General features: G+C 34.2%; 1 protein-coding gene across 1 annotated transcript in view; it reads right to left on the bottom strand.

Moving 5' to 3' along the window:
• The window catches only part of LOC105255864 (unconventional myosin-IXa), a 54,640-nt gene extending 27,614 nt beyond the window's left edge, over nucleotides 1-27,026 (bottom strand). The window contains exons 1-2 of the mRNA XM_025412795.1: nucleotides 26,568-27,026; nucleotides 11,545-12,067 (exon numbers count right to left, since the gene is read on the bottom strand). Of these exons, the coding sequence (XP_025268580.1) occupies nucleotides 11,545-11,881 (337 nt within the window). The 5' untranslated portion in view covers nucleotides 11,882-12,067; nucleotides 26,568-27,026. The remainder of the gene's footprint in view (nucleotides 1-11,544; nucleotides 12,068-26,567) is intronic.
• Between the last annotated feature and the right edge of the window lie 212 nt (nucleotides 27,027-27,238).

Raw genomic sequence — 27,238 nt, forward strand, 5'->3', positions numbered from 1 at the left:
TCGTCTGGTGGAGAAGCTACGGCGACCATAGCAGAAAATGAGATTCGCATAACCGCGGATCGAAGCGTTCCTATGGATAGGATAAATGGCGGCAGGATCGGGCGCAGTCATCTGAATGATTTCTGGCGACGTGCGCCTCGAGATCATCTGCGTGACGAACATGGTTTTATGGAACAGGATTTCCTTCGTGTATCGACGTAAGTTTCAAAATTTTATGGACACTGAACGAGCTTCTTGATACATCATTCACGAAGTTATATCGATAACACAAGCCTGCAAAAAAGGGGGTCAAAATTTCTTTTTAAGATGCAATAGTGATTTTTGACGTAATTTTGTGCTCTGAATCCGAATCTAGCCGCCGAATTTGCGTAGCACGTCAGGTTTTTAAGTTATTTGTAGTTGAATAGCCCAAAAATCGCTTTTTTGGCCAATTTCATGAATTTATTGTGAGTAAACCAAATTTTTTGAAATATTTCTGTCAATCGTATAATACTCATCGTATAATACTCACTTTCATCTTTTGTGAATCCACTTTCGATTACCGCCGCACGATTTTTTTCGCTCAGATATACAAGTTATAAGACCGGTCATGCATAGGAATTTAATAAGCCATTCTAAATCAACCGTGCCACCTCTCTATCTCACAACGAATCAAAATTAGGGTAAAAATAAACATTTTTAAATACCTTCTTTTGAAATTAAAAATAGCGCATCCAATATAGCGAATAGAATCACAATAAAAAGATATAAAATTTAGAAAAATTTATCAAAATGTGTAACAACTGTATTAGACATTTCTTTACAATATTTTTTTGACCAACCGAACCTGACATATGTCAGTCTTTTCAAACTTCAAGATCATGGATCTATCATATTGATGTCTAAAAATTTTCTTTAACGTAAATTTTCTTACAATGTCATACTTATATATCTCAGCGAAAAAAAATCGTACAGCGGTAATCGAAAGTGGATTTGAAAGGCGAAAGTGAGTATTATACGATGCCATTCGCAGAAATATTTCAAAAAAATTTGGTTTCCTCGCAATAAATTCATGAAATTGGCCAAAATAGCGATTTTTGAACCATTCAATTATAAATTACTCAAAAACGTGACGTGCAAATTCGGCGGCCAGATTCGGATTCAGCGCACAAAATTACGTCGGAAATCACTATTGCATCTTTAAAAAAAAACCTCGCAGGCCTGTGTAATAAGATAGTAATTAAAAGATCTAAATAACTTATAAATTATTTATTTTGTAAAAGTTATCGCGTATAAAAATTGAATAAGAAGGTCATTGCATCCTATATTAATTATTTTTTTTTTATAAGTGAGATTTATTATTTTTTTTTATAAGTGAGATAAATAAATATATAATTTTATACTTGTTTTTCTTCTCAGTATATAATCAGCTTCTCCGTGTCTATTTGCATCTATACTTCAACTGTAGAAAAGGATTTTTAATTCTATATAGATAATAAAAAAATGACACAGGTCCAAAAATTACAGTATTTTGTCGAAAGACAAAAAGAGATTGAGGGATCCCCTTAAAATAGCTTTTTTAAATGAAACTACTCTAATTTGTTTTTATGTAAATCGATTTCTCAAAATATTCAGCGTAAAAAGTTATAAGGGCAGGAGATTTAAAAATTGACAGCTTATAATAATATTTTATATTTTAATATAAAAAATATTTTATAAAAGAAATATTTTATATTTAAATTTCACATATTAAACTATGAAATATCTCGTAAAATATTCACTTTTTAATTATCTTATTTCAGTACTTTTACGCACAAAATAATGAGAGGAATCAATTGATATAAAGAAAATATATAATAATTTAAAAATTAAAATATGCAGCTGCTCGTTGTAATTCATGCTCTATTTTATCGATAACTTTGAAATCTCTCACAGTTATCTCTATGTTTCCGATGAAGCAGATCCATCTTTCTCTAAGGACTGTACGTGCAAAAAATCCCATATCCGATTTGGAGGAACAATAGCAACGGATATGGTTCGTAATAGTTGGATAATAAAGGGAGTAACGATAATGGCGTCGTGTTCGAAGGAGTAAAGCTCCTCTCCGGGGCTAGAAACGATCGGGGGCTGACTCCTCCGCGATTGTTCAGCGCGAAAGCATTCACACGCGGAGCTGTGTGTATGCGGCTCTGCTTTTAGCCGACGATATGTCGCTATGCGGCGATGGCCGCGGGTTTTAGAGATGCTCTTATCGCGATTCGAAACGCCGATGCTTTTCGTAACTGCGAAGACTACTGGTGAAAATTTATGGCGGCTTACGAGAGCATTTTGTCTGTCCGGGCGAGGTAGATCAAGCGAACACGAAGGCTTCAATCTTGCGTGTCATGACATTTTTTTTATCGACGACTTAATTAATATTGAATAATCAAGAATTTTTCTCTCTTCAACTTTAAAAAATTTCCGCAAGCAAATAAATTTGTGTGTTCAGAGAGTTTCGATAAAAATGGGCAGTCTCTCGTGATAGAATAAAAATAACTCTATAAATTTTTTTTACAATGAAGGCTCCAATCTTAATGATGCATGTGACTATTTTTTTAAGCGACGACTTAATTAATATTTTGCGCAATCAAGAATTTTTTCTCTTTCCCCCTTCAGTTTTGAAAAATTTCTGCAAGCAAATAAGTCTGAATGTTTCGATAAAGATCTCGTGTAATAGAATAAAAATAACCCCAAGTTCCTTTATAAAATTTGTTTCTACAACGCATCTTTTATCATCGTCATCATTTACTTTTGTGTTTTTCTTGAGAACAATTGACTGTGACGAAAATAAAACAAAAATACTTTTTTTTTAGAAAAATATTTTGAGAGAAAAATCGAAATTATATTTGAAAAATCTAAAAATATATTTAAAAATAAAAGATCTGTCGGCTTCAAAATTTTGTAATTTAAAAAATTTATAGATGGTCCCTGATTCTCAAACGGTATCCAGAAATCTGTGTGTTATTTTAATCACCTTTATTTCATTATAAAAATAATTATTAGAAATTATTAAAATCCACAGAATGATATAAAAATTATTTAAAAAACTTTTCAAATTTTAACTTTGAAGACAAATATTTCGAGATGTGCTATAAAATAAAAATTTTATAAGGGGACTTAAGATTATTTTGCAAGGCTAAATAACCCCATAAACTCCTAGATTACAAGAGATTATCCATCTTTATCGAAACACCTTGTGTATATACATAATAATTTTTTTAATTATAAAATACATACATATGATATAAATTAAACTCTGAATTTTGAAAGATACATGTCTGAATTATCAAGTTCATCCCCGACTTGGAGTCAATCTTCGAGATTAAAAAGGAGAGCCTGATTTATGATCACGGTTGATTATTATTCTGTTTTGGCCGAGTATTAATATTGATTAATACGCGTAGCGTACAAAAGCGATCTGCGCGCGATAGAGAAACGCGTCACGTTCTCACGGCACGTCTTATTGCTTCTAACAATAAGTAGACTGCTGACACCGCAAATGGTGCCGAGTCTCGAGCGCTGCTGTGTGCGGATATAAATCACAGATCTATCGTAATGTTATATGCGCCGCGTCATTTTCGCAGCCCCCGAGAGATCTACGAGTATCAAAATTACTTGAATCTCTTATCGCGCTGACCTATCTAAAAATAATACGGAATAAATATAACAATAATGTAGATAAATAAATAATCTAGATAATAATAGAAAAATCTCTCTGCGTGTAAATTAAACACTTGGACGTAGAAATCGTTGCAAAGAGGATTAACTGGTATTATCTAAAATACGCTCTTTAATAAGAAATGTCTCGTATATTTGAGGGATTAATTAGTAACTAATACTATTAAATTCGAATTAATTTATCAAACGGAAACCGTCAAATCTAATTTAATAAAAAATAATCGAATATAAACTTTTCTAAATTGATAAAAAATTCTAACTTGATAAAAAATAATCGAATAAATCTTTTTAAATTTATCTGCCCTTTAAAATTCTAGATTTTTAGTCTCTTTTCGTTCGCGCTTAAGAGATTGATCTCGACGACCGTATTATATCTGTGCATTGTTCACCAACTCGCCGGCCTTTCTTCCGTTGTCATCGGATCGCCGACACCTCGTTACAGCGCTAACGAGATGCTTCTTTTAATCGACCTGACAGCCGCGCAATCATAAAAACGCTTCGATCTCTGAATCCTATCATTTCCTTCCAAAAAAATCTTAGAAATCTCATTTTTATATTTTAATGTAATTTTTACGAATTGGCGAAAAATTACTAGTGTCAGTAAAAAAAACAGACTATATTTCTGAAAAATTATTTAATTGTTATTTAATATTATTATTAATATTATTATTATTTAATTTACTGTTATATAATTATTCTGACTACTTTAAAAAATTATTAAAGAGAGATTTACTAATCGCAAAATCTCAAAAATTAATTATGAAAAGAATAGCATCACTATTTTATTTTATATCAATATTGCTCTTTCTATTACTTTTGCTCACTTCACTTTGCGAAAACACTGTCATAATTATTCTCTTATTTTGATACCGAATCGCAGGATCGAATGATCTCGCGCCGACATCGCGTCGTTGTCCGCTTCGACGGAAAATAAATCCGGTGGGCGGGCGCGATCGATCATTCGCGCTAATTAATTCATCCGTCAATTAGTAAAGCGCAACGCGTGCATACGCGCGTATGTATGTGCGTGCGCGTGCGTGCGGGAGTGCAAAGAAAAAAAGAGGAGAAGGTGAGGAAAGGGGGCGAACCGAGCCACCGTTTCTCCGAGAATTTAATTAAATCGAGAGGACGATACACAGGACGTCGCGCACCTGCAAGAAGCTCGCGCTTCTCCGAGTTCTCGTTCTTCTCGCTCACTTCGATAATGATTTTCTCGCCTTCCCGAGAACGTACGCACGTGTCGCGTTTGCGTGGGTGTATGTGTGTCCTGCTTGCACGTGGGAATTTTTTTGCTCCTAAAGTAATATTCAAATTAGCGAACGAAAAAGTTTCTGGAGCAGTTTATACACGATTACAAGAGACGTAACTTTATTTAAATATAATAGTAATTATAACGGGTACAAATACACACACACGCACACACACACATGCGGACGCATATATAATACGCGTATAAAAGTGCGTGCTCGCGTTGAGGCAGCGCCCCGATTGCGTTTCCTACCCGCGACAGTGTTGTAAATATACGAGAGAGAGAGACACTCGCCGACGCTGTTAACATAAATTTGCATCAAGGCTTGGCGCGCTTTTTGCGGTGCCTGCCTCTTGCTAAAGAAGAAGGCACGCCGGTTTCATAGACGAAGTTAAATTGGCGGATTTAAGATACTAGACTCGGAACACCTGAATGTCTGGGTGCTTGTCAGTGATCGATCGATTCATTTTACTATTTTATTTAAATAATGCGATACAAAAACGTGTCGCTGTGAAATACAAAAAAATGCGTTGCACTTTGAAAATTTATCAGACTTTATAATAATCTATTTCCTCTCTCTTCTTCGTTTTTCTTTTAATTTTCTTATTTGTATATTTTTTTAAATTTATAATTTTAATTTATATTTTTTTTTTAATTTACAATTTAATTTCTTTTATTTTTTTTATTTTACAAATTTAATTTATAATTTTTTAATGTACAATTTTAATTTTTTTACAATATATACAATAAAAATAAGAATAAAATTAATAAATTTCCAGCTGGTTTCTAATTCTCTTGTCTTTTATGCTATCTATATGATGACAGCTCTCGTTGCAAAATCATGTACACTTATTCATACGGACGGGCAACGATACATGATAACTCAGTCCAACAGTATATAATTATCAAACCGCATAATTGTTAATTATTGTGCCATTGTTAGCGACCAGTAATTAATGCGATGCCAAAGTTCCGCGTTATTCTCGTCTCTCACGCGATCGTCGCGATTGATTAGGATGTCCTCGCGCCCTGAGCGATGGCCGAGAACGTCAAGTTTTGCGCGAGAAATTTGTAAAAATAAAAAATAAAATAATTTATTTAAATTCTAGCAAAATCAAGAGAAGAAAATTGCATCTTCTCTAATCGAAGCAATAATGAAATTTAATTATTAACGAGACGCTGATTAAATAACGAGAATTATACATTTTTCCTTGATATATATGTACGTGATATATGTTGAGAAAATTTTTAAATTATTCCTGGAGAGAGCTTCTTTAACGCTATATGACGTTATTACTTTAAAAGAGAGAAAGTTAAATGCTCACCTTGCATATTTCAAAAGTTGAAAGGAAAACGTGTCTCTTTCTCTCTCTCTCTTTCTCTCTGTCCTTTTCGAAATAGAAATAATACGCGGCATTATACAACGTTTATCTGGTAGAACCAATCGATACACTTTGCGGGCCTTTTCGCGCCGCATGTTTTATTTATCGAATGCATCGAAGCGGCGCGACGAAGACCGAAAGGAAGGTGGTACGTACGTACGCAGTGATTTATGGGGGCAACACCTGACGGCATTTTGTTCGCTTTTGCATCAGCGGCGTTGTTACGTTGGCAGGCAGTTCCGCCCTTTTTTGCCTCCTTCCTCCACCTCGCCCCATTAGTAATGCCTCGGTCATTACGAACCCCCTAGTCGATTCCCCGCGGCTAATAAATCCCGATAAAATTTCCAACCCTCCTCCCCACCCATTCCCACCCCTCCTCGTTCTCCATCCACCCATAGATTAAATGGAAAATCGGAGTAATTGGGTCAAAATTGTCCCTAATGCTATTCTAGTTGCACATGCGTTTCGAAATCGCATTGGCATATTTCGGCGAAATAATCTTAGATTTTGAAAATCCAGCCTCGAGGTATTCATATGACTCTATTAAAAATACGAGAAATCTACTCGATTTTAAAAATTAAAATTGTACAAATTGACATAATTTGATGTTTAATTTATTTAAAAGTGCTATTTTTTAGATATAAATTAAAGAGATAACTTTTTTTTTTTATATTTTTTTTTAGTAAATCTTGTGTGTTTCTTGAAGAATCTATGTGGATTATTGAATCTGTCATCTGTCAAAATAACAATATTTTTATATTTTTATCTTAACAATATTTTTATATTTTTATCTTATACGTTTTAAATAAACTTTCCTTGTGCTTTTATGCAATAGATTAGTATTATACATAATTTTTCTCTTCTATAATATTATCTGACTTTACTTTTTAATTCTCAATTATTCTTTAAGCGTGAACCGTTAATTACTTTTTCTGACATTGTACATTATTCGATATAATGTAACATACTTATTACATATATTCGTTTTACAAGATAATTCAAACCAGCCAATTACTTATTTCTTCAGCAATTTAATAAAAGAACCTACATAAAACCAATACAGTTATTGCGATGTTATTATCATGCCAACTTTTGTTTCTTTCTTCGCGATAGGAGATGATGGCGAATCGTCGCCGGAAACAAAGAATTCCTCTTAAATAATAAAAGCAATGCGTAAAAACTCTTTTATTCCTCTGTTCGTAAAATATAACGAGCGAACTTTACGATCGTCTGTTCGCGGCACTAAGCTCAGAGAGATGGAGCAAAAAATATAAGCCAAACTTTCAAAATTTCACGGAAAGTTAATTTCATCGGAATAATCTATTAAAATGGTACAAACGTCATGTAAATGTTATATACAAAATTTGTTATATTCAATTATATAATTTATGTACCAAACAACTAATTTAATTATATATATAAATTTATATATTATTATATAATTATATATATATATATATATATATATATATACATAATTATATAATTGTTATATAATTATATATATATATATGTATAAAATTATTATTATTATTATTATTATTATTATTATTATTGTTATATATTATTATTATTATAATTGTTATATATTATTATTGTTATAATTGTTATATAATTATTATATAATTATTATATAATTATTATACAATATTATATACTTATTAATATATAATATATATAATATATATAATATTAATATATAATATATATATAATATTATAATATATATAATATATATAATATTAATATATAATATATATAATATTATATATATAATATTATATATATAATACGTAAAGAATTATGTTTCATATAATATGTGCATATAAGTATGCGTGCAAATCGATATGGTGATTGATTTAATTTAAAGTAACGTAATAAAAAAAATAGTAAGACATCCTGATTGACACGTTTGTTTCGGAATTCGATTTTGCACCGCATATAATTATGTAACACCATCGATCCCAATATGTATTAAAGGTCTGTTAACGAGCATATTGAAAACCGATATTTCCGATGATTTACACACGTCGGCCATATATTTAGCGATTAACTGCTAATTTTCACCATGTGCGCCTCTGTTCTTACATGGATGCACAAAACGATAATGTAATCGAGCTCTATCAACAGTCCACGCGATTTATTTACGAATTTCGACGCGTCCTCAAGTCAGGTTTCTGCCCTCGACGAAGTTGACGAAGCCCGAAGCCGAAGTTAGTGAATTTATCCCCAAGTTTTTTTCTCAAAGGTTCGCCTCGAGACACGCAGACAGTAATCTGCTTGATGTTGTAAGAGTTTGAAATCGTCGTCCGATGATAAATCCAGATTAAGCCTACTCTTAGGACGAAGACAGACACGGTGGTGTGTTCTCATAATTAGCAGCGACTTGGGCGATAATGAACCCTATTATAGGGTCCGTCGGTTAATTAGGTTGCGCGTTGATTTATTACGATCGCGAATTGCGTATCTGCCAGTTCTGGACTCCGCATACCTCGTTGCATCTGGATCCACGCCGAGGCTGACTCGTGGCGCGTATGCCTTCGGTGCATTCGGAATGCATTTCGATCGTCCGAGAAGAACTTATTCAGCGATCGCTCTTAGATCACTCTAGCATGATCTCTGTGGATTCTCGCGGAGAGTCTGTCGACTCTCGCAGCGATGATAGCTGAAGTAGATACTAACGTCCGCTATAGTTCTCTCTCAACGTGTGTACAGTATCGTGCAGTGCAAAATATATCGCAGACAATTTTTATCTTTTTATTTTTTTAAAACGAGAAAGAGAGAGAGAGAGATAAGCTGTTTGTCAGGAGAAACTAATTATAAATGTTCGGAAGTATATATAATTAATATTGAGAACCAGAGGGCTTCTTCAAGTATAAAATTTTTTCAAGTACGTGAGAATTGCATCTTTCGATTTCGTCGATTAATTTTTGAAAAAAAGAACCAACAAACTTTGAATGAATTTTTCAGATATTGAATAATTTTTCTTGGAGTTTAATTGCAGGATTTTTATTCGAACAAATTATTTATACCAGACTGAACATGTACGTAGAATATAATGTTTTAAAATATTTTATTATGAAAAAAAAATATTGAATTATTTTTCTAAGAAATAATATTAAAATATGTTTTTAAAAAATAATATTAAAATAATAATATTAAATATTAAAACATATTTTTATCTTTTTATAATAATAATAATAATAATAAATATTTTATTACGAAAAAATTAATTTCCAAGGTAATATGTATCTGAAGTGACATTAGATGGCGCTTCCATCATATATCATTGAAATATAAGGGACAGCAAGGACTTTTGAAGGACCCTGTACGTCATCCTTCATTCTTCGGTAGATTGGCCGCGGACGCTCGCGAGTTGCATCCTTTATTGGAACGGGAATGCAAGGAATAGCGGCGAGCGTGCGGCTCGTATTCTTGCATGCATGCATGCATGCATGTATACGAGACGCTCCGCAATGCGATTTGTAGGAGAGAAATGGAGCAAGTTGCATGAGGAAAGTTGCGCCCCGGGAGAAAGAGAGACGACGTGAGGGGGCGAGAGTTATCCCGCGCGTGTAAACAGACGAAATAGACGGAATAATCTGCGAAAACAGTGGCGGGAGCTCGGTGCTCCGTTTCGCAACTTGCCAAGATAATGCAGTTGTTGTTGATCTCGGCGCGTGTCGCGGTCTTAATAATCTCGCGCCAGGTACTCGGAATAAGCGAATCAGATATAATTACGAATGTATATGCATGAAAAAACTGTGAACGTGCCGTGAATAAAAGTTTCCTGATACAATCTAGTCTGCTGAATAATAACTTGGCAAGCGGACGCTAAGTACTCCTCTTTCAATGTTCGTTTCCTAAAAAGGAGCATCTGCATTTTTCTCACTTATTATGGCGTCCGAGCTTTCTTCAGTATCTATAAATTTTTTTTAAGCAAATGCGGAAAGATACGAATCGAAAGATACGATTAATCTTTCACCTACAGGATTAGGTTCATTTATGTTCATTCATGTAAATTTGATTAAATTCTTTTTTTATAATTGTTGGGAAACACAGATTACACAGACCTGCAAAAAAGGAGGTCAAAATTTCTTTTTAAGATGCAATAGTGATTTTTGATGTAATTTTGTGCGCTGAATCCGAAATCTGGCCGCCGAATTTGCGTAGCATGTCAGGTTTTTGAGTTATTTGTAGTTGAATAGCAAAAAAATCGCTATTTTGGCCAACTTCATGAATTTATTGTGAGTAAACCAAATTTTTTGAAATATTTCTGTCAATGGCATCGTATAGTACTCACTTTCATCTTTCGAATCCACTTTCGATTATCGCCGCACGATTTTTTTTCGCTCAGATATACAAGTTATAAGACTGGTCATGCATAGGGATCTAATAAGCCATTCTAAATCAACCGTGCCACCTCTTTATTTCACTAGGAATCAAAATTAGGATAAAAATATACATTTTTAAACTTTCTGTCACCTTTTAAAATTAAAAATGGCGCATCCAATATAGTGAATAGAATCACAATAAAAAGGCATAAAATTTAAAAAAATTTATTAAAATGTGTAACAACTGTATTAGACATTTCTTTACAATACTTTTTTGGACAAACAAACCTGACATATGTCAGTCTTTTCAAATTTCAAGATCATGGATCTACCATATTGATGTCTATATAAATTCTCTTTAACGTAAATTTTCTTACAACGTCATACTTATATATCTCAGCGAAAAAAAATCGTGCAGCGGTAATCGAAAGTGGATTTGAAAGGCGAAAGTGAGTATTATACGATGCCATTGACAGAAATATTTCAAAAAATTTGGTTTCCTCGCAATAAATTCATGAAATTGGTCAAAATAGCGATTTTTGAGCCATTCAATTACAAATTACTTAAAAAATTTGCGTGACGTGCTACACAAATTCGGCGGCCAGATTCGAATTCAGTTCACAAAATTACGTCGGAAATCACTATTGCATCGTAAAAAGAAAAACCTCGCAGGCCTGTGTTATTATCTAGAGAATTTAATAAAGAAATATATTCTTTATTATAGAATCTGACATAACTATTCAACATTCTATCGTGTCAGATGTGGAAGATCATCAGACCAGATATGGAAAATCATCTCTTATTTAATCTTCGCGTAGGGGAGCTTGAGCTTCCCTATGCATATATACATACATATAAAGAAAATTTTCTCTTGAATACTTACCTGAGTAGATCTGGGACCTTTTCAGCAGCCAGGCCTGAAGAGCGAGGCGTTCTCGATGCTTGCAGAAGAACTCGGGCCGGATGCCGTGCCTCTTGAGGAACTCGTCGCACCTGCGAAGAGCCGCCAGCGCCTTGGCAGCCTCAATTTCGTCCACGTCCGCGATCAGGGCGTTGGAGGATCTTGCCTCGTAAGTTTCGTCGGGTAGAAGCATACCCATTTCCGCGGGAGAGCCCGTTCCAGGTCGGTCGGAAAGATCTCGGATCCCGATGGCTTCTTCCTTGCAGCACTTGCCACCGTAAGTCCCTCTGCCCTGACCTCCCACGCGTCCCAGGCACATATTAACCCCGTAAGAAGCCGCAAGATTCCCACGGGATCTCCCTGCTCTCGTGATTATCACGACGAAGAGGATTCACTTCTTATTATACGCCAGTTATGGCCGCCTTAGCTGGCTCAAGTTTTTTGCATGAAGCTTTTCGGAGATATATTTTAATCTCCGATAACAGGATGCTGCGTATCTTTCGTCCTGTTGGTGACTTAATAGTTGAAAAAATCGCGTTATGCTTAAAGTTTTAAGAAATAGTTTGATAAATATAAAAATATTTAATTTTTTTGTTATTTTTATTTTAATATTCTTCATTATTTTATTATTTATCATTTTTAATATTTTTATTTATGAAATTATACATAATTAAACATATAATATATAAGTCACAGTACATAAATTAATTTTTTGTAAACTTCAATCTCCTTAATATAATAAATTTATCTTTTTATTTAATTCCTATCTTTTGAATAATAAAATTTATCTGCATAATATATTAATAAAATATAAAATATATTAATAAAATCCATAAAATGTTTTAATAAAATATCTTTACAAAATATATTAACAAAATTCATCTATATAAAAATAAATAGTATAGAAAATTTCTCCCTCTCTCTCTTTCGAGTTAAATCTTAATTAATTTTTTTAGCATAGAAAAATTGTCTTGCTAGAAATACGATTATTTTTTTATTTTTTTATGTATTTTATCATTTCAAATTATCTATTTATTACTTATTTATTAATTGTCAATGTTTTCTTAAGATAATGATTATCTAGATAATTCTGTAGAGAGTTACTGTTTCTTTTATGTATAAATTATTACATCCACATGTTTAACATGTTAATTATTTAATAATTATAAAATAAACGTGCATAGTGATAAGCCATGTAAATATTTATTGTTAATATGTAATATGTAATATTACTATATAGTTAATATGTAATATTTACATGGCTAAAAACTAACAAGAACGAAATTGATTAATCTGCATTTGATCAACAAGGTTTGCTTCTCTTTAAAATTTTATTGCGTAAAATACTGCGAATGTCCAGTCAATAACTTGATTTTTTTAAATACACTTTTTATTTCTATCAATTATGCAGCGTTATATTATATTTAAGCATGTTGATTAATTAGATTCTCTCTCAAACAACTCGAAATAATCGTTACATTTACACCTCCCTTTTCTGTCTAACTTTCTGATAAGTTTATAACTTTGTAAATCCTGTTTAATCGCTTTTCTCATTTATAAACTTTTCGTTTTTAAAAATTTTTTCAAAGATTCTTGTTAAACAAATTGGCGATAGTTTGATCCGCAAACACCAGTTACGTACAAAATATGAAGCGAGAGATTATTAATACTTTCCCATTTATTACTTTATTTCTTTTTTATCCTTTCTTCATTATTCTCTTCTTCTCTTCATACATAAAGATCTTCTTACTTTTATTTAATTCTCGTTTAGCTGAGGTGACGTGATCGATCGTTTCCCACCGATGAACCATGCAGGATTCAACAGATCAATCATGCCTTTAAACTCTTCGTTAAAAGTAACACTTTCTTGTGTACATCTTACTTTTTTATTCACTTCTTATCTTTAATATTTTTTTTTTTTGACAGATAAAACTCCCGGCCTGTTTTAATAATTTATGTAATCATTATTCCAAAAAAAATATCCATACATTTTATCCGTGAATCTATCATATCGTGGAACACGTATCAAAGATCGATCAGTTGATTGCCTCTTCATGCACAGCTTCGCGACTTACTTCGCACTTGGTCACGCGAGACATCCTCGGCAAACGATCTCGAACCGCTCTACAATCCATCGATCTTGAATAGCGATAGCTTCGGTGTTCTCGAAGAGGTACCGATACTCGAAGCAACTTGTTGTTTTCCCGGATCAAGAGACTTGTAGTGCGTTAGATATACGTTCACTTGAACGAGATATCGAACTGGGAAGTCCCTAGAGTTCTGTTATCCAGTCGTAGATTCTATCGTCGCGACAACATATCATCTATTCCGCTAGCGCGACACCGGAAGTCGCGCGTTTCTGCCATCTAAATACGTATCATCGGGATTATAAGGGGGTGGAGAAAAATTCCCGGCCAATTTTCTCAAGATCTGAATTTTATCGCGAGATATTATCTTATCAATTGCTCTTGGAATGATAATATTTTCAAAGAAGGCGATATATTTTAGATACTTCAAGGTTTGCCGGAAGTGGCTCGCCGCAAGTCAATTGTAATAGAAATAAAATGGAGAAATTTTAAGTTTTTTGTGAGAAAAATCTCGTACATCTATGAATCACCTAAAACGCTGCGTCGTTCGTGGAATTTATGGCGGATTTCTAGGGGATTATTGGAGACGATGGCACCGTTTAACAGCATGGCCATTTCCATTTTAGAATGACCGGCCAACAATGACACAATAACGATGCCGCAAACCACCACCACTACCATCACCGGTTATCACGATTATCGTGCATTTTCGTGGCGTCATTGATGATCCGCGCGCACGTGCAAATCGGGTTATCAATTTCTGCGATGAAACGAAACGCAATTTTAACGATGTTGTTTCCGTCTAAAAAACTTGTTCCCCAAAATTCCACACGATTCGTTTAGCTCTTTTTCCATATTGCAATTTTTCGTATCATCGACTATTGCAATTTAGTCGTTAATCAACTCTAATTTAATTCCGTCAAGAGATACAACGGTTCTGCCAACGTTTAATATAATTGGATCATTTTTTTAATTTAAAAAAAATTAGAAACTTGTGTGCAGCGTAAACAACGAGGAAGTAAAAATTTTAATGTTTTATTTATTGAAAATATGATAGTACGATGGAAGGTATGAGTTATTGTTTTAATTTATATTTTTGTTTCCGTGCGTTAAAAAATGTTTCATAAATATATGTGTATTTTATAAATATTTTCCAAATATATATATATATATATTATAAAATATTTTAAAACGCCATTTTTCATATTTTCCTTTTTCTGAATGCATAAAAGTTTTCAAAATAAATTTTTATTTAAAAATCAATATTTTGTTTCCTCTCAATTTCCTTCACGTTATACTCTTATTCAGGCTATTAAAAATTACTTTTCCAAGCAATTTTATTTTTATTTTTAAATTTCAAAAAGTCGCGACACACGATTTATACAAACTGTCCTTTTTCTTAAGATCTGATATACACTGTTGAGCGCGTTGAACCCGCGACGAAGGCAATCGCCGAGACTTGCCTCGTAATACTCGAGAATCGCGGAAACGCAAAGCGGGCCCGAGACATTAATTAACAATAACATGCGGTCGATTTGGCGACGAAAGAATCGCGACAAGCCAGCACCGGTAGCGGCTGGTCGACGATCGGTCGACACGCAAGCTCGCCGGGCTGTAATTAATCGCGTTTAATCGCCGATAAACCTTATTGTCGACGAATCTGGCTCGGACGCATTCGCCCGTAAAGCGACTTTCACATATGAGCGATGGATCCGACGTGCAGTCGAAATATTTTTGTCCTCTGCATCGAATATTTTTTTATCGCATCAACATCTCATCAGTCATGTTTAATCTTCGACCGAAACGTCACGTGTGCATAGTTTATACGAGCGCCATTTTGTCGGGGGGATTTGTGACTGCGCGAGACTTTTGCTACACCCTATGTAGGCAGATCTGGGGAGATAAAGCAGGAGGGAAAGAGAGAAGGAGAGCGAACGAGAGATGAACAACGTGCATTTAAGAGCGCTCACATAACTCGGCTTTTAGTCGGCGCGCGCGTTTAAGACGGACGCGTACATTCTGCGTACGAGTGCGAGAGCGAGCCTGTGATTAGGGGGCCCAGTTGAGCCCCCGAGGCCTCACAACCGCCCACTACGGGGGATGGGGGACCGGACTCCCTCACTCGTATCCGCGAGAGCGCGTGGGAACGTATCGGATCGTCTATCATCCCGTTCTTTCTCCCAAACGCCATATCTTTCGGGATAAAGGGGAACGGGAGATGAGGTTAGAGGTACCCCTCGCGTGCAGGGACCGCGCAATGCCCTCTTTTTGCGTCTATATAAATTATTTTCTTCTATAAGAGGAAGGGATAAGTGTCTGCATCATTAGTAGCATTTTCTCTCGTTTAGAAAAAATATATACGTAGGTTCTAAAATTTTTTAATTAATAAAATATTTTCATTTCTTACTTTTATTTCCTGCTATTCCATTTTTTAATAATGTATATTAATAATATGCTTTATGTTAAATAAAAATATATATATATATATATATATATATTATAAATATACTTTAAAAAATATAATTGTAATAATATAATTATAATATAAAAAATTATTTTCTTTTATAAGAGGAAGGGATAGGTGTCTGCATCATTAGTAGCATTTTACGCACTTTGTCATGTTTAGAAAAAATATATACATAGGTTCTAAAATTTTTTAATTAATAAAATATTTTTATTTCTTACTTTTATTTTTCCCTATTCCATTTTTTAATAATATATATTAATAATATGCTTTATGTTAAATAAAAAATATATATATTATAAATATAATTTATAAAATTATATAACTTTAATAAATATAATTGTAATATAAAAAAATATAGTTGCAATAAATTAATGTAATAATAAAATAATTGTAATAAATCACGATATAATGAGAGAAATGCAGCGGCAAAAAAATGTTCCCACGCTCAGAAATATACGTGGCTGTTCTCGCGGATCTCGGAGGTACCATTCGGAGATAACTTTCTCGTGACCTACGATCCCGCAACGGAACCGTCAGTATTTTGGAGGACCGGTGGGATGGACGCTAAGTAATAGCAATGTAACATTGGCGCGTCATCATCATTGTGTGCGTGTATGCGTATATGTATGTGTGGTGCACGTACCCGATACTTTCGTGCATGCTGCGCTCACGCGTGTGCTCTTTTTGCTCCATCATAATACGCGCGTGGTGCTCGTGTTGCACCCCGTTAGCTCCGCGGTCGGCTCTCTCACGTTGTGGGTGTTCATAATGCACCGACACCACGGGTCGTTTGCCGGTTATCGCGAAAGATTTCGATGATGGACCGTCGCGATATCCCCCCAGCGCTCCCGGCAAATTCACGGGCAAGAATACCAGATTGCAGACGCAATAGCACGTTTCTAGCCTTTGGAAAGGATACGCTGGCACTGGAGGGGATGAACACTAACAATAAGTCACGCGTGCGTGTGCGCGTTTGACGCATGTATTATTGTTAGTGTGCGTATCCCTTCCACACATTGGAAGCGTGCTGTTGTGTCTGCATCTCTGTTCATGGATCGAGTTCGCGTTTTTTTTGTTTCCGAATCATCGTTTCACATATAAGGCATGTCTCAGAAATTTTTCAGCCAATTTTGATTTTTATTATTAAATATTTTTTTGAGAAAAAATGATATATAAAATTTGTATAGTAGATTTGCTTAAAATACTTAAAACTGCAAAATCGAAAGAAGAGGAAGAGTTTATTCAATTAATATTTTGATCTAACCTAACATTTTTTTTAATGATTTTCTCAATTGGAGGTCATTTTCTTGATAATCTCTTATTTAAAGTTCATCAAATATAGTTAAAAATAGATCTCTCTAATTAAAACATTACTAACTTTTTAGTAAAACCGTTTATCGAATTAAAAGTTTGGGTAGATTTTCGAAGGAGCAAAAAGATTCTAAAGACACCCGGTAGATCCCTTCTGCGGTATCCAGCATTCTGCCGGAACTGAGATTCAGCAACGGCAGAAAAGCTTAATTAAAATTCCAGTTACGCTGAGTCTACCCACGGAAAATATAAGAGATGTATCCACCCCAGTTTCCCCCTTCCCAGTCCCCGCAGATCCTCTTCCCGTCCACGTGACATCTCGAGAAATCGCGCGGGAATAAATAAGTCGGATCATACCCGGAATTTTTTACAGCTCGCGCTGCTCCCGACAGTATGTCATCAGTTTTTATTATCAGTCCTCTCTTTTCTTGCGTCCTTTCCACCTGCGGACGCTTTTGCATCAACTAGCAAGCAACTTGATCGTGCATAAAATTGTTTTCATTTCGGAGATGGACTTGTCAGTTATACTTGAGAACTTAGATGAATTAAAAGCACTGTTCTTGAACGGCAAAAGAAGGAAATTTTCTTTATCATCATCGTATTTAAATGCTTAGCCAAACAGAAAATTAATGTAATTGTACAATTAAACGAAATTTTTGTTATATTTTTGTTATATTTTTGTCATATATTTGTTATATTTTTGTTATATTTTTGTTATATATTTATGTTGTATTTTTGTTATATTTTTGTTATATTTTATTGTATTTTTATTGTATTTTTGTTATATTTTTGTTACATTTTCTAAACATAAAGAAATACCTCTTTCCGGTTTTATCTTTAAAATAAGAATGTCGCTTTTATTTGTATATTTATTAGTAATTGAACTTCTGTACCAGGGAAATATCGGTAAATGACATGCAAGATGGGAGATCTCTTCTTCTTTTGACAATTGGCTCAACCGCAACAGGTGCTACCACGATCGCCAACACCTTTAAAACCCTAAGTCCTTGCCCAGGTTCGCCGAAACTTGGTACGTAATCGTAGAACCCGCTTAAATGCTGTTTTCTTGCCAATCGCATTAGCTCGTTTAAGCTCGCAAGTCCTTTTAAAAGTACATTAAAAATATAGGTATCAAGTATAATTTATAAAAATGTGAGTTACATTTATCAAAAATAAACATGAAAAAGACCGGATATTATTATATTGTTATATTAATTAATGACAAATTTGACATTATTTAAAGCCTAATTTTCTTGTGTAATAAATCCTTTCTTTTTAATTACCTTTTTTAACTCTTTCTCCTTCTTTTTCAATATTTTTGTTAGCAAAATTAATTTCATGTGTATAAGGTATCATGAACACCCTGTACATATTGACGAATTAGCAATAAATATCTCTTGAAGATATTATTAGAAGGAGAAGCGCTCTCTCTAATTGATCTATTATTAAGGATCTCTTAAATCCTTGTCCTCTCAAAGGCCAAGGAAGCCTGAAGTTTTCAATGTCGATGAGCTTCGGGCTTGAAGAAGGTAGAGGAAGGGTGGGAGGGCAGTAGAGTTAGAGAGGGATGGACTTCACCACCGGTCTGACTCTCTAATTATATGGTACATCGTGTACCAACCGAACGAGGTCGGGAGGTCACGGTTGCGAGAGGCACAAAAACACGCCATCGCTTTCGATGTATCGAAAAATTCAGCCACATCAGCGAGAGCCAACGAAATATTTATCGAGCAGCCAATAATAATTATTCTCCCACTGTCGAGCAGCTCCCTTTCTCTCGACATAGTCCAGCCAGCTATTAGTTTATTGTAAAAAGATTTTTTCATCGGACGCATGCAATAAAGTATACAGCAATAACGGATAATTATAATTGCAAAATGAGCGTAATTAAACTTAGGAAGTGCACTCAAAAGGATTACAGTGATTTAGCAAATACTTGTTAAGTTGCACAAACAAGTAACAATTTTAAATGTAATTTAACAGCCATTAAAATAAATAATTACTTGGTTAATGAAAATAGGTTATTAAATTAGTTTTATTATTTTGTCGAAGTAAATTTAAAAACAACATTTATAATTATATCGGGGATAATTTCTCTCCTTTTTTTCTTCTTTAAGATTAAAGAAATAAAAAATGCTGACAATAAAATTTGCTAAAATTCGAAATAATTCGTGATATCTTGGTTCTACCGTTCTTTTATCGGGCCCAGAAGAGCCGGCAAAACGAAGCTCTCGCCGAAGCAGGCTTTAAGCGACGACGCGGCACGATAACGATACGTATAGTTTAACGCATGCAATGGGTACCGACTCGTGGAGAGGTTCATATATGCGGATCCTGGTACAAGGATAGCCTGAGCATGCAGAGCGTCCGATCCCGAAGAGAGGAGACTCGGTGCCTATTTACCAGCTCCATATTTACACGCGTGCGAGCTCCGCGCGTACATCTCTTGGCTTTTCTTTACCGGCTAATCTACCATCTTAGATCGCATTCCTCCCGCGTACGAACCTAGCCAGATCCGCAATTATAGGCGAAGTTTCGTTTGAACTCCCATTGACTGCACTCCACCATACATTCTCCTAGTATCTTTTTTTTTTTTAGATAGGCGCAGGAAAAGTTATGCACTGCGGTTAAGTGCACTGAATTGCCTTTGAATCGACATCGAATTAAGTCAAACTTGGGTAAATTGAAGGGTATTTTACATGCTAATAGAGTAAATTATTTATTTCGATAAAACAGTCAGATTAGACTTTCATCGATTTTGATAAGACTTTGATAAGACTTTGAGCTTGTTAAATTCTTGTTATCAAATTTGAGTTTCTTGGAAAATATAATTTCCATTTATGAAACATTCGTACTCTTATATATTCACAAATTGTTTATTTTAGGTATGTGCCTTGAAATCGGGACATGTTTATTTGTTGAAATATCTCACAGTTTTGTTTGATTTAGAAACGAACCTGTCATTGCAGTAGCTTGTCAAAACAGTAGCATTTTACGATCCTTGCAATTGAATAAAGAAGGATCTTTTGAAGGGAAATAATTTTACACATGTAAAATAAAATTCTAAAAAGAATTGTACATATATATAATTAAAAAAAATACACACACAAAGTATCTTGCTATTATTGTGTCTGTACCATTAATGCTTAATTGGCCATTAAGTGCTAATACTGACGAGGCACTCTGCATATATTAGAAAAAAATATCGTATTCTCTATAATTTCTCAACGACGTATTCTTTAGGGAAAATCTTGAAACATCAATATTTTTTAATGATTGAAAAAGAAGGACTTTTAACGAACTAAATTTTAGCAGATCAACTAAATAGCTAAGAAACTTTAGTAAATTTAAAGTGGACTTTACGAAGATTATAATTTGTAGCTCAAGAATACGCGATGGAAAAATTGTAATAAATGGTGACTTCGATATTCCTCGTTAAGACAGGATCGATTTTAAATTAATCAAAGATTTTAACATTAAAAAATTACTTGAATATAATAGAAAAATTTAATGTAAATGAAACATTACTTTAGACGAATATTACTTTAATAAAATAAATATATTAATTAATTTATATTAATTAGTTATATGAATTATATTAATTTATATTAATTAATTAATTAAATAGATATTATACTTTACTATTTACACAATTATAATCATAATACGATAATATTATATGATAATTTCCGTATACTTTTTCTATGAAAAAGATTAAAAGACTTGCAAGAAAGCAAACAATAATATCGCGAAAAAATATATGTGCATACGTAAATGTGTGTGTGTGTGTGGATGTGTGTGCGTGTGTGTGTGTGTGTGGAGTGTACGCACAGTTTTTACTGGCTAATCTGCCATCTTAGATTCTTAACAACATTTGCATTTACGACATAGCAATGCAACGCCGACGATTACGAGGCTCCGGAATTATCTCCATGCAATTGTAGTAATTATCGCTACACTCTTCGCGAGGCCGAAGGGTGGAATCGCTCGTTGATTTGTCCGTTTTCGGCAGCCTGGCATTTGCATCTCGATTGCTATTCTTATCGGTCGCGGTAATCACGCTAGACGATTTGCGATCGCTCCTTGTTCAAATTGTGAATATCATGAGACTTGCCGCAGTGCGGTATATTACAAGTAGTCGAATGATAAGGTCGTTGAAAAATTGGGCGGCGCCCAAGTGTGACAAACATCTTCAAAAATATTAATTATATTATTAATATTATATTATTAATATATTATATTATTAATTATATTATTAATATATTTGTAACAATTCGCGATTAAAAAATATATATGTTTTTTATAGATTCGTAAAAAAATTAATATTATTATATATTTCCTATAAATCAATATTATATTATATTAACATATTAATTATATTATATTATATCTTCAAAAATATTAATTATATTATTAATATTATATTATTAATATATTATATTATTAATTATATTATTAATATATTTGTAACAATTCGCGATTAAAAAATATATATGTTTTTTATAGATTCGTAAAATATATTTCTTATAAATCAATATTATATTATATTAACATATTAATTATATTATATTATATTATATTATATAAACATTATATAAGTATTGTATAAATATTATATAAATATTATATAAATATTACATAAATATTATACAAATATTATATAATAAGTTATATAGTAAGTTTTTTAAATCAAAACTGTCACGTATGTTTCAAAATATTACACACGATAATAAAAGAATATATATTTTTGTTACATTCTAACAATTACTCCCTAGATTTAATTGAGAGAGAAAGGGAAAAAGAGACGGCGAAAGGGAGGGAGAAAGACAATAGATCCATAGATATTCAGTGAAGACAAGGTAAATTTACGAGATGGGTGTATGATATGTATCGCAGATAACGAGCAACAAATGTGGCGACTGAATGAAAGCGTAGATACGCTTTCGGGGCATTCTCGCCTTTAAAGGCTAAAGCTTTAAAGTGAAATTATGAAGATAATCTCGGGATTCATTATGAATTCCGGCGACGAAGCCCTCCACTCCTCCGTCGCGTGATTACTTCTGGTCCGGCCATTTTTTCCTGGCCGTTTCAATGGAGGGACAGCGGGAAAAAGTTGGCGCTCATATACAATGGCGTCTTACCATCCTGACGGTAATAAAGGAGTCGCGTATACAAGATATATATTTTCCGTAGCGGCCTCCGCAAAAAGCCATTAACGCCTGTAAAAAGTTCAAACACGTTCTATTGTTAATTTCTTAACATCGTCGTCATTATTCAAAATTTCATTACGTTGCTCGAGTAACCGCGCGATATGAATACATTACAGGCATTATACAAGATGTTTGAATGTTGCGTCGGTCGCGAAAGAGTGCACGGTTTTAGAATAATTTTTAATATTTTTGACAATAAACGACATTAAAATTCACAAAATCAAAAAGCACGTACGTAACATGATATTTTTTTTTCGATTTTGATAAATCGTGGAAACGTTAGAAGTTGTGGGGAACTACTCGTCGCATCGGTTTAAAATTTTTTCTCATCTTATAGAGAGGATATAACGTAATCGGATTTGATGAAACTCAAGATTTATTATGTAGAAATAGAGACTTCTTTGTCCAAGAATATATTCCGGATTAAAAACTGTCATGACTTGTTAAATTCGTGGAGAAAAATCTTCTGAAAGAAATATTGTCATTCTTTTTCAAGATTCGATTTTTTTTTATATATATCGCTCCTTTTTCTCTCTCTATCGCAAAACAGAAATTGGCTCCTCTAGATGCAAAATCGCGTTTGCTACATTTAAATGTGCTTGTGCTTCGTTCTGTGACCTGTTACATGAAATAGCATGAATTGCAGATTTTCGAAGCATGACGCTTCTTACTCGCATTATAACAGCAGTTGAGTTCTGAATGCTGTTTTATTCTATTCCGTGCGCGTGTGTGTTTACAGCTTGTCATTTTGCAGCGTGTCCCAGCATAATCAGTCGTCAGCATCATATTTTTGTTCTACTTTTCACTTGTACCATTATTCCCATTATTTTACAATAATTGTAATAATAATAACGTAAGAATCGATGAACTACTATTCCAGCAAAATGAGGACTCTACGTAATGTCTCGTTTCTCTTGCGGCTGTTTCAAGTCCTTATCTCTTTTCTCGCTGCTTTGCTCGTGTCCTGCAGGTATTTAACGCCCGCAGGTATCTAATTCCGTAGTCGCACTTCGAAATTCATTATGCGTCACTCATTATGCACCAAGAAAGCCATAATAATGCAAGTGACATGTAAAAGCTCCTAACGTCTATATTTCAGAAATTTCATCTTCGCATAAATTGTATATTAATTTTAATCGTATACCACTTCGCATATTAATTGTATAAATTCATTTTCGAACATTTTCGCGGCCAATTTACATCTCCGAATCGATACATTCGCGGTGATGGAAAACGCGGGGTTGAAATTTTAAGTGTGTTTAGCAGAGGAGGGAGCAAAAAAATCGGGCAGTCGAACACAAAAACTGATTGGTGTGCGATGGTACGATCCTGGAATGACACACGGCGTTTGCAGACGAGCGCAATCTCGGGGCTCAAAGTCAACAATGATATGAGGTTGATTGTGATATGCAAATGGAAGATCAGTGGAAAGGCAGAGGAGGGAGGAGGAGGGGCGTGTGGGGGCACCCTAATGAATATTTATCCGTCCCGCTCGGCGACGGAGTAAAGTATATAGCTATATATCGATACTCGGCCGGACGTCGATTAAACGTATAATTTTCGAATTAAAGCCTCGATCGTATCGTTAAACAGTTGCCCTGTGCAAATACTAGACGACTCGTCTCGTCTCGCCCTATTTTCCCCGTTTTTGTTTTGCTCTCATCGCGGTTTAGATACCGTTTTAAATGTATAATAAACGGGGCACACCGTTTCCCCAAAGAATCTAAACATCAAGCATATTTATATCGATTATTAAGATTTTTGTTTCAATTCAATATTTTATTATTTCGATAAATTTGTACAGAAATATTAAAATATTAAAATATTAAAATATTAAAATATTAAAATATTAATTATCAAGGTTCAGAGATCTCAGATTTAATAATCTTGAATATTTTAAATTTGAAAATATATGTTAGACAGGTTCAATAATTTCTAAAAAATTTTCTTTAAAAAATAAAATAAAATAAAGCTCTAATTTCAAAACTTTTAATCATTTACTGTTGACTTTACTCACTTTGTTGTTACCGGTAGAAAATTGCTTTCCGAAATTTCCTCGATCAACGCTGATTATTTACCCGTACCCTTGGATATTTCCTAATTTATCAGCGAGGATTTATCAACGATACAAGATAATCCCCACGGAAATCAATCACTCACAAACTGTTCATCAGTCACTTGACTCTGCGACATTGTCAGTTTCTTTCCTAAAAACCGGGAAACCGGGGTTTCTGACGCGCTACCATAGATTTCTTCATCGCGAAGCAAACCGTGTTTTCTTCGCGTAGAATACAACTCTTGACTCGAGCTCCTTCGGGAAGGAGCTTCACTTGGGGGCTTCCTGCAGAATCGATTATCGCGGACGTGTTCGCCAACTGTCAGAAGATTTTTTCGTCCCTGATTTGCTAGCCGTTAATCCATCACGCTTCGTGCGAGGTGCCGTGAAGAAAACCGCGCGTGGCGAATCGAAGATGGCGCGCTGCCCTCAAAGAACGCGCATTAATTCAACGCCAAAGATCATACGTTGACAAATGCGCGCCAGCTAAATGGAAGAAAAACAGAGCGCATCTAGTACACCGCACGCGCGCTCTCTCACCTGTAAGTGTTTTTAGACGGATTTTATCGCGTGTTATAAAATTTAATATCGAATGTCATTTGAGTTCCACAGTCATTTTCTTGTGTATATTTTTTTACATACGTATTTGTCGGAGATATTATTCTTTTGTGTTAAAAAAAAGAAGCCCTTGTTGATTTATATATCATTATGAAACTAATTTTATTTGTTTTTTTTTTTAATAATTTTTTAAAATAATTTGTAATCATAAAACTGCAAAATATGTATTTAAAATATTGTATTAAGAATATATTATGACACTAATTATAGAAGAAAGGTATTTTGGATAGTGCAAAAATTAATATATAATATAATTTTTACATTAATTGAATAAAACTAAGAGAAGCACTTTGTGGAGATTTTTCTGTTTTATAAATTATTTATATAAAAATATTATTAATAATGTTTCTAAAATACCTTAATTAAATTAATATTCAATCTTTGTAAACAAGATTCATGAAGATACGCGATCGATTAAAAATATTCAAGATTCTTAAATAATTTAACAATTTCAAGAATATTTATCTATCTCTGCTTCTGAAAAATGCAGTTGTATTGGCGTTAAAATTGAGATGTAATTTGCCGTTTAAAAGACAAAATAAGGCAGTGTACAGTGACAGGATAATGCTGACGCATCGCTGACACCTGATCCTTCGATCAATCCTCCTTAAGGATCGCTTCGGGGGCGTATAAATTCTTGGATGTCTTTCCAGCGCGACGTTGATGAATAGCGCGTTTATCACGAAAATACAAAACGGGTGTCAAAACGGGAATGTCAGTCATGAAGCCTCGAGTGATGTCTGGACGAGACCGGTCGCGGGGACGACCTTGCTGTGTGGATGATCCTTAAGAGGGAGGACGATTTCGCGCCCTGAAGATTCGCATGACTGGTTTCGCGTGAACGTGCGATCGAGTGAATGAGAGAACGCGTCCAATTAACAGAGATTTATTAACCCAACAAACTCCCTTATCGAAATTAACCTTAATTAAAAGCTAACGAATTAGCTCTCCGATTCGTTTCGGCGCGTTTGCCAATACACGAATGTCGTATTTACTAAGACCAATATAAATGTATGCACATATATTTATATATTAAGTAATTTTTCTAATTAATTTTAATGATTCAATGATTTAATGATTTATGTAACGAGATTAGCCTTATCTTTTTATTAATTAATTAAAATAATTAGCATTAATTCTAATATTTATTTCGAGTTATAAATTTATAAGATTTTCCTTACTTAAAATTATCCTTTAAATATTTTAATTTTTCGATCCTCTAGTCTATTACTTGCGACCTAACTCTGTCAGTTTACCTTGTCACGTCTCATCCTTGAAGCAGTTGCAGAGAGAACCATTCTGACACTATGATCTTTTCCCATTTTTTTCAACTGCTCCGGACAAGTTTAAAGTCACTTGTTCGAAGTAATTAGAAAAAATTGATCATCTTGCATGCACCTTTCAATTATATCCCATAACTCCGTCGATCCTCTCATCCTTAATTCACATATCGGGTATCTAACAAGTATCCACAGAGGAACGTGCACTAGAAGACACTCGAATAAATTTTCCAAATTTCAACACAATCACACGGTATATCTCCTCTTCCGATCACACGTGCATCCGAAACTGGAATTCGACGCGACGAAGTTGGTTCCTCGCCGAAGAAGTACCCCCGACATAAGACACTGCGTGTCCAGGACGTTTACTTTCGAATGTCCTTCCGACGGTGGTGAAAGAAACTGACGAGGATGTATACTTGGCGCGAGATCTAGCCGAGAGTGGTACCACCGGCCACTCTGAGGAAGAAGTGCCGTGTGCGGATCGCACACGGCCGGGTAAAACGAAGACAGGAGAGTTGAAATGGTAAGGGACAGAGCGGAGAGGCCGAAAGAGAGAAGTAGAAGGAGGACGAAGGGAGAGGGGGGAGGAGATACTCCGCGTCCTTTGCGATGGGGAGGGAGACAGAGGTCCGTCAGAGGACCCG

The sequence above is a fragment of the Camponotus floridanus genome, unplaced genomic scaffold (assembly GCF_003227725.1).
Source record: "Camponotus floridanus strain SB8 unplaced genomic scaffold, Cflo_v7.5 scaffold57, whole genome shotgun sequence".
NCBI lineage: Eukaryota > Metazoa > Arthropoda > Insecta > Hymenoptera > Formicidae > Camponotus > Camponotus floridanus.